The 16316-nt window shown below is 43.4% G+C and overlaps 1 protein-coding gene across 1 annotated transcript in view; it reads right to left on the reverse strand.

The window, feature by feature from the left end:
• Positions 1 to 641: 641 nt before the first annotated feature.
• igf2r (insulin-like growth factor 2 receptor) overlaps positions 642 to 16316 on the reverse strand; it is a 70986-nt gene continuing 55311 nt past the window's right edge. The window contains exons 40-48 of the mRNA XM_059025269.1: positions 9261 to 9495; positions 8084 to 8217; positions 7630 to 7747; positions 6370 to 6516; positions 5873 to 6057; positions 4744 to 4930; positions 3406 to 3552; positions 3255 to 3324; positions 642 to 2692 (exon numbers count right to left, since the gene is read on the reverse strand). Of these exons, the coding sequence (XP_058881252.1) occupies positions 2249 to 2692; positions 3255 to 3324; positions 3406 to 3552; positions 4744 to 4930; positions 5873 to 6057; positions 6370 to 6516; positions 7630 to 7747; positions 8084 to 8217; positions 9261 to 9495 (1667 nt within the window). The 3' untranslated portion in view covers positions 642 to 2248. The remainder of the gene's footprint in view (positions 2693 to 3254; positions 3325 to 3405; positions 3553 to 4743; positions 4931 to 5872; positions 6058 to 6369; positions 6517 to 7629; positions 7748 to 8083; positions 8218 to 9260; positions 9496 to 16316) is intronic.

The following is a 16316-nucleotide window of genomic DNA, read 5'->3' on the forward strand; positions in this document are numbered from 1 at the left end:
AGGTTTTACGTCATGAAGCACACGTATAGAAGGGAGTAGGTGAAAGCCAGGCCAAGACATAACAAAAGGGACACTAAAAAGTTATGCAAAATGTCTTAAAATCTCTAGTCTAGCCATTAAAAATAATCAGTTAGATTATACTTGTTTGTCTACATTCATTTTTTAATAAAGAGGATAGCCTACATGCAATGTAACTTAAATCAATATAAGCTTGGTGCTTTTTCACAAGCTTCTAGCATGTGACATCTGCTGGTGAAACACTATTTCAGTAATTGCATTGACTTCAGTTTTACCACGCCATATTTTGACATTTTTATGGCTGATTTTGGCTACCACTGTATTAGCTTTTTTTACATGTAAAACATGTTCCCTTCTGCTAAGAAATGGACATAGTCCTGAGAGGTTTAACTGACATTGTCAGTGAATTGAAGAGTCAGACAAGCAGCTGGTCGCACCGCGAGTAGTTCATGGAGTCTGGGGTGAGTCGTCTTAAATCATATTCTGAGTCTATAGTAGCACAGCTTTCAGATAAGCACCAGAAATTAGGTGCAAATCAATGATGAGCTGCACTACAAGGAAGAGTGGAGAGGACACTGAAAAGTTTACAAAACTGGAAAACAAACACACACAGTCAGAGATGGTGGTTTTCTCAAATCTTTTTTTGATTTATTTGAATTGACAACTTTATCATTATAAATTACAACTTTTCTTCCACAATGAAAGTAAAACAGCATTTCCACATTCTTTTTATTGAAATAATGCAACACCTTATCTTACACCCAATAAAGTGATTTTTAAATAGCAAACAAAAAAAGAACATACAAATACATGTATAATAATAATAATAATAATAATAATAAAATAAAAAAAAAAACAATTACCTTCCAAAGGACTAAAGAAAAATACAACTGAAAAAGTATTCAGAAAAGTCACATCATCTGTACCTACAGAACCGTCCCAAACCGCCTTGCTTTGGAAGATCGATTATAAACATATTGTAGCAGGGATCACCTGATGCAGGAAGGAGCCGGAATATGGATACTGATACCAGCAAACAATTGGTACAGGTGTATGGCATTAATTATCAGTCATGGCGAATATGCCAGAGTGAAAGCAAATACTGTAGAGACATTTTTTATAGTACAGAGTGAACATTGAATAAAGTACCTACACAGGTACTTTACTTATTATGTACGAAACACTATATTCCTCAAATGTCTTAACCTTTTTGCAACCTGGTACAAATCTAAACCACCAGCACTGCACATTTTCCAATAAAAAAAATATTTTCTTGAGTGTAGCTGAATGGGTGTTTCAAAAAAACCTACTGTAGGATTCTACCAGCCTTCAGCTAGTACCATCAGTTTTAAATAAACCAAAAACATGGTGGTTCTTCCAGGGTAATCTAAAAATACATGACCAACTTAGAACCATATACGCAGTGTAACACCATGTAAGCATAGGATGCCCCAAAGACCATATACACCCCTCTGTTGTCTTCAAAATAACATAAGCATGCTAGGTCTACAAGGTAAAAAAGCTAAACAAATTGAATGACAGGAACTGTGGCAAAAGCCAAACTAACGATAAAAGGGCCCCTTTTAAGTCCAGTGTAGATATGTGTTGAATTAATGGAGCTACATTTATTCTATCTGTTGATACAAGTAATATATTAGATCAGTCATTCATATAAATCAAAAAAGCTAATTCATAAGAAAAATCAGTAACTCAGGCACTGTGTTTGCTGTGCACCAGCCATGACATTAGCAGACATGAAAAAGGGGTGACAGAACAACTGATTCCTTGGTAAATATTGGCATGTGTCAACTCCCCCTGCTTCAGAGTACCGTTCCTGTGATCTTCTGGCAAAGTCTTCATCTTCAATAAATACAGCAATTCAAGCACTTTTTTTTTTTTTTCGCATTTCAAAAACGGAACACACAGCAGGCTTTCTTTGCACAAATTAATATAGACCGACCACAGTTAAGAGTCCGTTCTGTTTGCAAAATACAGACAGACGAGAGGGATTTACTGAAATAATCAAATCTTTTTGTTTTTACTCTAAAAAACGTAAAGTACTGTGGTAGTAGAAAAAAAAAAATTAAAATGCAAAAAATAATCAAAAACAAAATTGGCATGTTATAGAAACATTTCGTCAGGGCAGACTGGGTGACCCAGGCAGGCAGGCAGGCGCTCAGTGGGTAGATGTCCCATCTCCTTGCTGGCAGTCAGGCACATCGAATCAGAATCAAACCTTCAGCAAGTCTTCATCGCTGTCATCGGGGAAGGAAGTTGCATTCATCAGGTCCGACTTCTTCTTACTCTGTGGTGGCGGATTCTCTCTCCGCTTGGGTCTGACCTTCCGCTCCTTGTCCTCCCCCAGGAGTCCCACCAAGTCTTCATCACTCTCATCCACGAAGGGCCTCCTCGTCATGGCCTTCTTGTGCTGGGAGGCTTGTGACTGCTGTGGATGTGGACGGCCGGAGTGGACCCGGACGTCAGGGACTGACAGCACCTCATCCTCGCTGTCTTGCTCGTCCAAGTGGAAAGAACTAAAGGCGTCCGAGCTGACCGCCTTGGTGGTGATGTGTCCGTTTTCCTGATTCTCTTTGGACGGCCTGGAATTGGGCTCTGCTATCTCCTCCATCAGCCATTCTGTCTCATCCTGTCCTCCGTCCTCATCTGTGTTCACCTGGGAAAGGGAGACAAACAGATACAAATCTATTCATTTGGACTGCAAAAAGGCACAAGATTTCAGAATGTTTTTGATATGATAAACAAAGTGTAATCCGCAACTTCAAAAACACTTAAATCAAAACTTATAGGAAACTTAATTAGACGAGCAAGCTTCATCGATGTGGAAAAAAGAAAGTCAACACATGTTACTATGGTGAAGCCAGCTTAAGATAATTTTGGTTAAGATCAAATCCTGGTTTTGAAATTAAACTTCATTATATTTCTCCTGGTTTTGATCAAATGAAGCCCGAGATCAATATTTTTCATTCAAAAGTCTGACAATATGACTTGTAGTGCCTTACTACTATACTATATTAATTTCAGAAGATCGATTTTGGTAAACTACAGTAGATTATACATTTTTGGGAATTATGTGGTTTTGTTGCCTCATACATTACAGTAAACAATCAATTAGCATCTGAACAGCTTTGCCAGTTAAATCTTACAGTTGGCTTGTCTGTATTTATAACTGAAAGTTCAGATTTATACACATTAATACATGAGAAGTGCTCTCATACCTTTGAGTATTTGTAGGAGACATTCCCTCCTCTTCTGCAGCAGGCAGTAACTTTTTGTATCACAATTTCCCTGCAAAAAAAGAAAATAGAAAATAAAAACACAAATAATCCAAGCAAATCCCAATTAAAATAAATGAATCCATTAGCCTACCTCCTTTCTCGTTTGTAGAGCAGTAAAGTGAGCAGACAGACTGTGAGTACCACTAGTAGCACACTCAGTACCGCTCCAACTGCTTGACTCCGGCCAGACAAGCCCATGTGCTCACCGTCTCCACCACTGGACTTATTTCCATCTAATCTGAGTAAAATAAAGAGCAAGGCACAGCCAGAATTAGACACCTTAAATACATTTACAATACCCATACAAATGTATCACATTGTACCTGCTTACAGGATCAGTGCACATCCTGTAGGGTTAAAGATGAACGAAGAAAGGATTAATATTATTGATATAAACTGAATTTACCAGACATTAAAGTTGCAAAATAGATGTTGTCTGTGTAACAACAAAACAACTTAATAAAGAATACAGAAAAAAGGGGTTTACGAAAAGGGACCAAGCTGCGGTTTGACATGTAAGTTGAAAAGAAGCGAGAGTATGTCTAAACCAGGTGCACTTTAGTTGAACTCAAGAAAAGCGCCCCACTTACTAGTGGAAATACTACAATTTAGCATGTTAATAATAACCAGCTGGCAACATGCAAAGCTTATAGCTCACAGCTTCATGAAGGTATATACATTTAGGCACAGGAGAGAGACTTTGAGACAAGCGCCAAGTCCTCTCGTGACCTTGACAGTGTGTGCTGACGCACTCCCAGGGAGAGATATGGGTTTAACCCTTTGCGGTCCTATGTCGGACCTGGTCCGACATTGCAATTATTCCTATCAGGTCCAATGTTGGACCCTGTCCGACATAATCAAAAATACGCAAAAAACGGAAAAAGCCGAGAAAACCATTCAATGGCCGAGTGGGAGCGACAGGAGCGGAGACGAGACGAACAAAAAAATGGAGATGTTATAGTAATAAAATAATGACTTGGATCGCATTATTGAGGCGTTTGGTGATAAAACGAGTGATCAGGAGATGATCGATCGGTATGTACGACTATTATTATTATAATAATATTATTAATAATAATAATAATAGTAATAATAATAATAATAATAATAATAATAATAATAATAATAATAATAATAATTATTATTTATTTATTAGCATATGTGAAAGCTATAGCGAACGAAAGGGTAGGGCGGGGCTGGAGATGCCTAGTGAGTGCTTTGTTGATATGCAGGGCCTTTTAAACCCGTTTGACTGTGGAAAAAAAATACTTTTAAACAGTGCGTCTAAAATTAAGCGTGTGAAAATAAATTGGACCTGACCCGCCTGACATGCACTTAATAAATGGACTGCAAAGGGTTAGAAGGAAAAGAAATACAAAAAACGTTACAGAATGCCCTCTAATAGCCTGGAGGAGGCCTTCCTACTTACTGAAGATCACAAACTGCCTCTGTGTGCCAAATGAAGAGGTACTGGCAGTCGTCGGTCTCGTGGAGGAATTTTGGGATACCCACTCCATCTGATGGGTTGCAGTGGAACAGTATGGTAGAGGATACTTTCTTGGATTTGTCTCGACCACAAGGAGAGTCAGAGGGAATCAGCACATCCAGATTATCATCTAAAAAAGGTTGAAGACATTTTCTTGGAACAGGTACAGGCAACAGCTGTCAGAAAGAACTACATTTGGTTTTGGCCAAAGTGGACATAACAGGTGGCCTTTTATTAATGCCAGTGACTTATTATGATCGAATATTGATGGATTATAATACTGCAGTGGTTTAAGGCTTAAAATCAACTCCACTGCTGTTTTTGAACTTGGGTAATTTACTAAGAAAGGGCAGACATTTGCTGCCATATTACCACACTCGCACTCCATTTATGCTAAATATTGTGGCATCACTGCCCAGCCGCTCAAGAGCATTCTACGCCAAAATGTTAATTCAGTTTTTGATGAATGCAAAAATAGTGCATGTGTTGCTCATTTAACCCCACTAAGAGCCCTTGTGCTTCATATATCTTTTTACTCCTCAATACTATAGATGATACATATCCTAATAACCAATCACTTCTTTAAGTGCAGGGGTACCCCTAATATTATACATTCACAACCAAAGCAGAATGACTGGGTAGGACAGTTCATTATACCACAAAAAATATATATCTCTGCTATGGTGCCTGCCACAGGAAACAAAAGCCCCACCCCCAATTCTTTATTTACCCCAATATTTGTGGTACACAAAACACATATTTGTATGAAGTTTTAACCCTTTAAGTTTTTGTTTTGTTTTTATAAGACTGTATTCCACAGTTAAAATAAGTTAATACAAAATGTATTTGCCTACGTATTGTGTGTTAATGCTCATCTTGCAGTGTTTGTATAAAGTATAATCAATAGCCTCCTGTTTAAAACCTTACTAAAACACAGGGGTCATTTAAGTCAACACAGGCTGAGGCTGTTGCTGTTGTGGTGTGCTTGACGAAAGCTTCTTATCTTTTTGCATCTAGTTGTTTAATTCAAATGAGTAAATGCGAGTAATTTCCAGAAGCTTAAAGTGATTACCTTTAACAAAGTATTTGGCTTCACTTGAAGATCCAATATGTCGGTTGTAAACCCCATTGATTTTCACTTGGCAGATATTGGCTCCGATGCATGCTTTGATTGAAGAGCGTGTAATTCCCGAGAGCTGGATTTCATAGACATACTTGTCTCCATTTGGCCTGATATCACCGGACGCATTGTATAATCTAAAAGGAAAACATGCCTTTAGAACCAGAACGTTATCAGACAAGCATTAATTTGTAATTTTAAACACTCAATCAGAAACTTGGAGGAAAGTTTATATTGAAGCCATCTGTGCAAGTACATGTTATTGCAGAGTTATCAAAAAACTAAAAAAGAGTTATCAAAAAAGTAACTACAAAAAAGACTTGGTGACTTCAGCAGGGCTGGCTTTTTTCAAGTCTGTGCAATGCTGGTTGCCTTTTATCTATAAGCATTGAGGCTGCAGGGACTCTACAATGACCCCGAGATGTACACTTTTGAGTTTGTTTCCTTACCCGAAAAAGATATTCCCAAGATTTAAGTTTACCCCCGTCGCTGGGATTGCGATGGTCCCATTTACCATTCTGACCTCCTGTGGCTTCACAGCACATGCTGCTCGTGTTTTCCATAACAGCCAGAACTCGCAATTCTCCTCATCAACCCTATCAACCAGGGAAGAAGGAAGAGATGAAGGAAGCCAAGAAGGAACCGAGAATGTTTTTAAGTGGCATATTGGGCTACTGCACTACTTTTTGACCTGGGTGTGAATCAAGTGAAATTAGTTGGTTGGTGTCAATATCGAATCAACAATAGTCACTTGCACCTTTGCAGGCACTCTCAAAAAGAGAGGCCACGGATTGAATGGGCATGGAGACTGAAAGTGCTTCCTCACCCTCTAAGAGGATGGTCCATCCTAAGGAGCATGTTTGTTGGGTAATGTGTGGAAGCTCATAGTGCTACAATTTGCACTATCCATGTCCTGTAGGTATATGAAGCCAATATCTCAAAGTTAGGTCTTTTATTACCAAGCAACAACAAATTCCCAACATGGTGGCCATCTCAAGTCACGTCAAAGTGAAGTGTGCCATTAGATTTTCCAACGCATTGAAAATTGAAGGCCTAAATGGCTAATGAGATATTAGTAGCAGTAGGTGCGGCAGGCTGACAAACTCATACAAGCTCCTCCTTACAGGGATGCATAACTAAGCTGGTGGAAGGTTTTCTAAATGGACAGGTCTCACGCAGTATGCTTTGCCAAAAGCAAGGGAAACATATTGCCCTATTTCTTGGACAAGTTTCACAATTTCACAATATTTACCAATAATCAAATATAGAAAGGAATGCACAGATAAATCCAAATTCAAATGATATATATTTTCTAATTTGTGCCATCTAGGAGTAAACAACAAGCCAAATAATATTGTGTAAACATTGTTGATTACTGGTTACTTTTCACATTCTGTTTAATTGGCAATGTTGGGATTAAAATCCCTCACCAGACCACATAAAACTAAGGAATACTCCAAAACAGGTGCCGAGATGCATACATTAAGAGACAAATCCTATATGATCAGGTGAATCCCCAGTCCTTTAACTATCAAATGGAAACTTATTTTTAAAAGCACTGGGAATATAAGGCATTCACAAGCACTTACTTTAGATCGCTTAGAAATACATTTTGATGAATGTAAACCAAACAAATATTTAGGCAGTAATACATGCAAACATAATTAATGGGTCAGGACAAGCCTACAAGTAAAGACAAGGATACTCACTTAACAAGAGAGGGTGTTCCAAATGTAGTTGCACATTCCAGCTGTACAATAGTTTTAGCCTGAATACCTTTCCCACACGCATCATAACCTTTGGAATAGTTCACATATATCTTCTCATCTGTTGGGATACCAGACATATGGGCATCATTTTATTAAGGGACACACACTGATCATAGAGCCTTTATAGAAGAGGACAAACATCTACAAAAGACTTTAAAGCAAACATTTAAATCAACTGGCAAAAAGAGAACTATTCCCTCCCAAAGTATACAGGCCAAGTGGTTCGATCCTCAGGATTGTGCCACCTCATTTGGGCATTGTGTCTAAATACCTAAAATGAATATGTCTGACGAACAGATATGCTGTTGTTATACGCAAGGTAGCATTCTATACTAGTGAAAAAAGCAATCTCATAATAAGCAATACACATTTCATAATATTAAACAGAGCATACCATGAACATATATCTGCTGGGTATAGACTAGCCCCAAAGTTTGGGTTCTACCATTTGTCTTTCGGCAGATAGAAGCACTTTCAGGGCAGTCTGTAAGATCGCCGTGCACTCCCTGGCAAAGATTCACGTAATACCTAAAATGTAAAACAATTTTTTTAGGGTTACTGCTTTTTCAAAATAGGGCCATAACAACAAACAAACAAAATAATTAAACATACAAACTCTACATTGTTTGTATTACAAGTACAAAATCTTCTATAATTTTTTCATCTCAAATTCCAGGAGTCACATGATAGCCAGAAGCAGAGCTACAACTAATGAACTCTTGGTTCCACTGGTAGGTTGTAGACAGTGCATAGTTAACACATACAACTATTTTTGTGCAAACCATAGTAAATGCATAGCAAAGTGTAATAAAGCATATTGAAAGCATGATAAAGCCTATGTATGTACTGTAAAGAACAGTGAGGTATGGTAAAGCTTATTAAAAAAAGTGGGCAAACGAGGAAAAGCGATTTAAAAAACAAAAACAAACATAACAAGTGTTCTGGCTTTTCTGTTCCATACAACATCATGGATTGTCATTGCTGTGTTACCTGTTTGACAATGAGGGCAATAATCCTTACACTATCAGTGCACCAGAGTGGCCATTTTGAAAAGAGCTTTGAAACAAACTTAAAGTTATAAGCGTAAAAAACTGTCAGGATGTTAACAATGAAAAGAAATTACAGGTATGTTAAACAGTTGTAGCAACACGTGGGGCCGTGTAATGCTATATTTTTCGGAACCCCGCTACTTACTCTAAGAAATATCAGTAAAACTTTGAAGAACTGCTTCTTCAAAGTTGTATGTTTGCACTCAAAATTGATTCTGATCTGCAGTACAATTTGGATTTGTATAATCATGTTGTATTCATGTGGTTCAAGGACTTAAAATTGAAGGCAGTAGTATTAAATCAGCACATATTTAACAGCTGGTGTAACTATGGAAACACGATGGTGATTATGTTTGTTTGTTAATAAAAAATTACTTATTTGAAGTTAAGGACACCTTCACCTAATGATTGTTTCAAAACACAATAGTTTATGTGTAGCTTGAAACGTTTGTTTTGATGATGTACTGTCACTGTTTAGAACTTGGAGATACTTGTACTAGAGCCAAAGAAAACCAGACTTACGAATCCGAATTGTGACTAAATTTCCACGATCCGGTTAGTGATGACAGAATGCGCAGGTCATAGGTCTTATGTTTATACACCACTTTGCACTCCATCTTCTTGGGCGGGCAGACCAGATTGGTCTTCCATTCAAACGTGGCGGCACATCCCATGGTTTCACTCAGCAGCTGTGGGTTTCCATTACGCACAGTCTGGTCACACTTGAAAATGATAGTGGATCTCCTCTTTCCTGTTACTAGAGAATACAGACAAAATACACAATATTGAAATCTCTCTCTCTCTCTCTGGAGTTAGAGTTCTAACTAAACTTTCTTTATTCTTAACTAACCCACTGGATGGCTAAGCTGTTTAACAATTCACAAGGTTCACACAGTACCTTTTCTTTTAGACCACATAAGTCTGCTCCACACATGGTTTTTCCTCCTTCAGCCCTGTGTATAGGGCTTCCCCTGCCTTTATCCAGGCTTAATCAGCCTCAGGTGCTTCTCCTTAAAATGGAGCCAGATGATTCCCCTCTGGCTCCTGTAACCCCGTGGCATTCTGGGGAATGTTGTCCTGCAGCACCCTCCTGGACTACATCTTTTCTCCTCCCCCTACTCTGCCACACATCCTCCCCCTTGTGCGTAGCACACTCGGCCATACCAAGGCCACCTCCCCCGCCTCTCTCTCTCAAACCACACCCCACCCCTTTAAAACACAACCAGCCCTCTTTAATTCCAACATTGTCTCTCTTTTTTTTCCTTATGTGGGGGTGGATTAAGGGGTGGGTTGTCCCACACTGTGGCACATCCACAAAGGGACTGAGAACCGGCGACAGGGGACCCGACCGACATGGATGGGGCAGCTGGAGCGCAGGTGGGTGACCGGAAGGCTGCAACTGCAGGCAGAAGTGCTGATCCTAGTGACAATGCAACAACGACTGACACAGGGAGAGCATAATTAAAGCTAGGGAGAGCAATTGTGCCTGTTGGTGCAATGACCTGGGAATCAGACCCAGCGACAACAGGTCCAGACACAAGGGTCAGGTATCTGGGAGTTTAGGTCGAAGGACCTGCCGTGTAGGTGTTAGAATGTCCGATTTTGGAGGCGGTAATATCTGCACACGTAGCCATTTTTGTTTAGCAGGAACCAGGAATATTCTTATGAATGAAAGAGACCAGGGTACAGTGGTACCTTGGGGGAACCGCGTGTTGTCTTACATTTATATATACACACACACAGTTGTAGTCAAAAGTTTACATACCCCAGTGGAAATTTATGATTTCTAGAAATTTCTCAAACAAATAAATTACAGGAAAATGTTTTTGTAGAAAAAGTTTTGCTTTTGTGGATGAGGAAAAAAAGTTACAAGAAATAGAGATCTACAATTATTTATTTCAGCAATTTTTGGGCAAAACTCCTAAAATGCTAATTCAAAAGTATTCATACCTCGACAAGGAAAATTAAGTTAATAGCTAGTTGAGGTATCTTTAGCAATAATAACCTATTTTAAACAATTAGGATATTTGTCAATGAGCTTTTGGCATGATTCTTTAGTGATTTTTGACAATTTTTCAACGCAAAATTCTTCCAGTTCATTCAAATTCCGAGGACTTCTTTGTGCACAGCCTTCAACTCATACCAAAGACTCTCAAATGGATTTAGATCAGGACTTTGACTAGGCCATTCCAGAACCTTGATTTTATTCTTCTTTAACCATTCTGAAGTAGATTTTGATGTGTGCTTTGGATTGTCGTCGTGCTGGAACGCCCAGTTCCGCTTTAAACCTAGTTTTGTAGCGGAGGGTTTCAGATGATTGGCCAGTATCTTTTGGTATGCTATGGAATACATTTTACCATGTATTGAAACTAAAAATTTCTTGTGCCATTAGAGGAAAAACAGCCCCATAGAAGGATATTACCACCTCCACCTTTGTACGCCTCACCAGACTTTCTCCAAACAAAGACTATCCGCGTGACCAAATAGCTCTATTTTTGTTTCATCGCTTCACAAAACCTTTGACCAGAACTCATAGCCATCATTAAAATGCCATTTTGCAAACTTCAAGCAATTGTCCTTGTGACGTTTTCCTAAGAGTAGCTTTTTCCTTGGCCTGTGACCACTGAGACCTTCACCATGCAATACCTTGACCTATGGTTGAAATGGAAACCCCAGTCCCACTTGCAGCCAATTCATTTTAAATATCTTTGGCAGTCAATCTCGGATTGTTATTAACCTTCCTCACAATTATTCTACTTATTCTTGGTGAAAGAACCTTCTTTCTTCCAGACCGAGGGAGCGTTGTGACAGTACCATGAGTCTTGTACTTCTGGATAATAGAAACAATAGTTGAAACTGGGATACTCACATGCTTGGAAATCATCTTGTCTCCTTCTCCAGCTTTATGACAATAAATATTTTTCTGCCTGAGGGTCTTCAGACAGCTCTTTACTGTTCCCCATATTGACATATTGGTAATGACAGCAATCATCCTATGCCTAACCCTTTTATACCCTCTGTAACAGGGGAGATCTGGACTGACTGTCTGGCACATCCGTATTACTGCAGGTAGAGGGCAGCAGTCTCGTAGGATCCGCCTGTCGGTCATGGCGATGACACAGAGAGGTGGGGAAGAGTGTGTGTGTGCTTTCCCTCTCTCTGAGTGGCTGAGGGGCGGGCCTTGGGAGACTGCTCGGCCCATAAGAACTGGTTTGGTGATGCACTCGGGTGGCCGGGTTGGGGAAAGTACAGTGTCGCTGGCGGAAGAGGCCAGCGTGAAATAAGGAGCAGGCGAGCCCGACTGAGGGGACAGCCTTCTGTAAAAATAATTTTTAAAAAAAATAAAAGAAATAATTACGTACCCGAGGGGACGTGTATAGATATACGGGGAACCCTGGCCATCCCCAGTGTATAAGCTCAGTGTAGGACGGAGACCCGTGCTGACCGGCTTAGCGGCAGTGGGGGCACTGCATAAGCAGCACTTTTGTTTGTAGTTTTATTACTGTGTTTTATTTTCCCTTTTCCTTTCGCCTTCTGTTTTCATTATTATCTTTGAGCACTTGAAGGTGCACGGACTGGGATACCTGTGTTGGTAACCCCGTGGTCCTGGTTTACTGTCGGCAGTATCCAGACCACGGACAACAGCGCCCTCTGCGGGCTAAAGTAAACAAAACAAGCAATAAGAAGAACAAATAAATCTGGGCACCTGTGCGGTGTTTCCAAATAAAATCTTCTGTCTCCTGTGTCAGTGAATACCCTCACCCTTCCACACGTGGTGTCAGAAGTGGGATTCACTGGCACTGCCCAATTCAAGCAGTGCAATAGCAAAGGGAGTCAGAATGGACCCGCAGCAATTCGCCGCAATAATGGACCTCCTGCGCCAAACCCTGACGGAGATAGGGCAGGGGAGTGTACGAGCTGCTGCGCCCGACCCAATGCTACAGCGGCCAACAAAAATGACGGCAGAGGATCGGCCGGACGCTTACCTGGAGGTGTTCGAGGGGATGGCGATTTCTGCCGGATGGGCCCGAGAGCATTGGGCTAGCTACCTCCTGCCCCAGTTGACGGGGGAGGCGCAGGCAGCGGCGAGCACCCTGGATCCGGTGGCAAGGATGGAGTACCCCACGTTAAAAACTGCCATCCTCAACCGTGTGGGTGCTACTCCAGAGGGCTACCGCCGCAGATTCCGGGAGGAGAGCTTTTCTGCGGGGGAACACCCCAGGGCCATTGAGCACCGGTTGCAGGATTACGCCCGGGGATGGTTGAACCCGGGAGCCACCACCACTGCCAGGCTGGTGGAGGTAGTGGTGGTCGAGCGGTTCCTGCAGTGCTTGGCCCCGGAACAGCGGGTGTGGGTGCAACGGCAGGCACCCGCCACCCTAGAGTTGGCGATCCAACTGGCCGAGCAGTACCAGGCAGCGGAACCAACGCCCGCTAAGCTGCCTGGAAACCGCGCTACACCGGCATCACCCCCTCTACTGGCCCCAGGGAGGGTGAAGGGACTGGGGGGGAGGGGTAGCAAGGTCTTTGGACGGAGTGTGGCGGTGGGAGATCCCGGCCCGAGAACTGGGGCAGAGTGGGGTCACCCACGGGCTGCTGCGGTGTTGGACCGGGGTCTCGCGCGGCCACCCTACCGTCGATCCCCTTTGATGGGTCCTGTGTTTCGACCTCCTGCTGAAGCTTCCTGTCGAGAAACCAGTTCACTGATGTGTGGAACAAGCTGGGAGGTGAGCCACATCGACCGGGATTGCCCTGCTATGGGATGTGACCTCATCTGACCAGGTAAGACTGTTCCATTCCATCAGTCACTCCAGCAGACGGGTTTTGTGATTCCTGTGTCAGTGGATGATACACAAACCCAGGCTCTCTTAGATTCAGGGTGTAGTCAGTCCCTGATACAAGAGAGCTTAATCTCACCGGGGCATAAGCAAATAACGGGACAGGTGCATATAAAATGTATTCATGGGGATGTGCGCACTTATCCCAAAATGTATGTCAATCTGAAAATTGGCCAGCAGGTGACGCGAGTGCAATTGGGGTTGTGTCCTCGATTGCCGGTACCGGTAGTTCTGGGACGGGACTGCGAGCAGTTTAAAAATTGGTTGGCTGCTGTGACGGCCCCGTCCTCCTTATTGGCTAAGAAAGAGGAAGTAATTGGCGAGATCTTTCCCTTTCGTGACCCGGATTGCTATTGCCACAGATTTAGACCCCGCAAAACTAAACGGGAACGCCGGGCCGCTAAGAATGAGGGCTGGCAATGGAGGGAGTCCGAGAAGTTTCAGGTGGGGGCGATTGGTGAAGAGACTGGGAGGGAGGCCGCGGAGTCAGCGCAGGGGTCTGGCTCTGCTGCCTCCACTCAGGACCGACCTGATCCCGAGTTGGAAGCCATGGGAGCTGATTTTTTAGCTCGTTCCCGTGACTTCCGACTCGAGCAAGGGCGTGACGACGTGCTGAGCAGGCTCTTTGATCAAGCAGCGGTGGTTAATGGTCGTGTGGTCGAGCCCAGACGCGCCGCCACGTACCCTCACTTTGAAATTAATCGAGATCTTTTGTACCGTGTTGAAAAATTACCCCAGACGGGGGAAGTGCGTCACCAGTTGCTCATTCCTCAGCCCTTTAAGGAGGATTTGTTGCAGCTTGCTCACGCTATTCCCCTGTCTGGTCATTTGGGACGGGACAAGACTAAAGCTAGGCTCGTGACACGGTTCTATTGGCTGGGGCTGGATGGTGACGTCAGACGTTTTTGCGAACGCTGTGGGGAGTGTCAGAAAGCTAGCCCTAGAGCCGTCCCGCGAGCCCCACTGGTGCCATTGCCCCTAGTGGAAGCTCCGTTTGAGCGTATTGGAGTAGATATAGTGGGACCGCTAGAAAGGAGTGCGGCGGGATACACACACCTATTGGTCATTTTGGATTATGCTACGCGTTATCCAGAGGCCATTCCCCTCCGATCTGCGTCTGCTAAATCTGTGGCCAACGAGCTTGTGAAAGTTTTCTCCCGGGTGGGGATCCCCAAGGAAATACTGACCGACCAAGGCACCAACTTTATGTCCCGGCTAGTCCGCGGAACATGTAAACTTTTGGGGATTAAGACCATTAGGACCTCGGTTTTTCACCCTCAGACCGATGGTCTTGTGGAGCGTTTTAATAAAACCCTCAAAAACATGTTGCGCAGATTTATTAGTAGTGACGTGCGTTACTGGGACCAGCTGATTCCGCCCCTTCTCTTTGCTATCAGAGAGGTACCCCAGGCTTCCACGGGTTTTTCGCCATTCGAGTTGCTGTATGGTCGGAGACCCCGGGGTGTGCTCGATCTGGTCAGAGAGATGTGGGAGGAACAGCAGGACAATTCGACCAATACTGTCCGGTATGTGTTGGACCTGCGCAAACGTCTTGAGTCTGTGGGAAAATGGGCGCATGACAATTTGCAGCAGGCTCAGCACAGACAGGAGACCCAATATAACAGGGGGGCCCGGTTGCGCACGTTTCAGCCGGGGGATAAGGTGCTTCTATTATTACCCAGCTCTGAGTCCAAACTTCTGGCGAAGTGGCAAGGACCGTTTGAGGTTACACGCCGGGTTGGGACGGTGGATTATGAGATCTGCCAGCCGGAGCGACGGAGAGAAAAGCACATTTACCATGTAAACCTGCTGAAGCCTTGGTTACAGCAGGAGGCTTTGTTAGCGGCGCCAGCAGATGACGTCACCGACCTGGGACCTGATCTTTCTGTGTTGGCGAAACAAGGGTCGGTACAGATTGCAGATAATCTGACACCAACACAGAAATGTCAGGCGCGGGCGTTGGTGGCGGAATTTCCTGATGTGTTTTCTCCCGTCCCGGGGCAGACTCGAGTAGCCCATCATCACATTGAGACTGAGCCGGGGGCGCTAGTTCGCCAGAGGCCGTACCGCATACCTGAGCGCAAAAGGCAGGTAGTAAAGGCGGAGATTGACGAGATGCTCAGACTGGGGGTAATAGAGGAGTCCCAAAGTGACTGGAACAGTCCGATTGTTTTAGTGGATAAGCCGGACGGGTCAACTCGATTTTGCATTGACTTCAGGCGAGTTAATGAAAAATCGAAGTTTGACGCTTATCCCATGCCCCGGGTAGATGAATTGCTGGAGCGTCTGGGCACGGCTCATTTTATGACGACACTGGATTTAACAAAGGGGTACTGGCAGATACCCCTGACCCCAGAGTCCAGAGAGAGGACAGCGTTTTCGACTCCCTTCGGGTTGTACCAATTTAGGACCATGCCCTTTGGGTTGCACGGAGCACCAGCCACTTTCCAGCGGATGATGGATCGCATTTTGCGGCCCCATCAGCAGTACGCCGCTGCTTACATAGATGACGTGGTTATCCACAGTGAGGATTGGCCGAGTCATCTGTGTAAGGTAGCGGCGGTAGTGCAATCCTTGCGGGAGGCTGGGCTCACTGCTAACCCAAAGAAATGTGCCATTGGGAAGAGCGAGTCGGAGTATTTGGGGTATCGAGTAGGGAGCGGCCAGATCAGACCGCTGATTGCTAAGGTGAAAGCCTTGGCTGACTGGCCGGTCCCTACAACCAAAATCCAGGTGCGCT

This window comes from Acipenser ruthenus, chromosome 6 (genome assembly GCF_902713425.1).
Source record: "Acipenser ruthenus chromosome 6, fAciRut3.2 maternal haplotype, whole genome shotgun sequence".
Lineage (NCBI taxonomy): Eukaryota > Metazoa > Chordata > Actinopteri > Acipenseriformes > Acipenseridae > Acipenser > Acipenser ruthenus.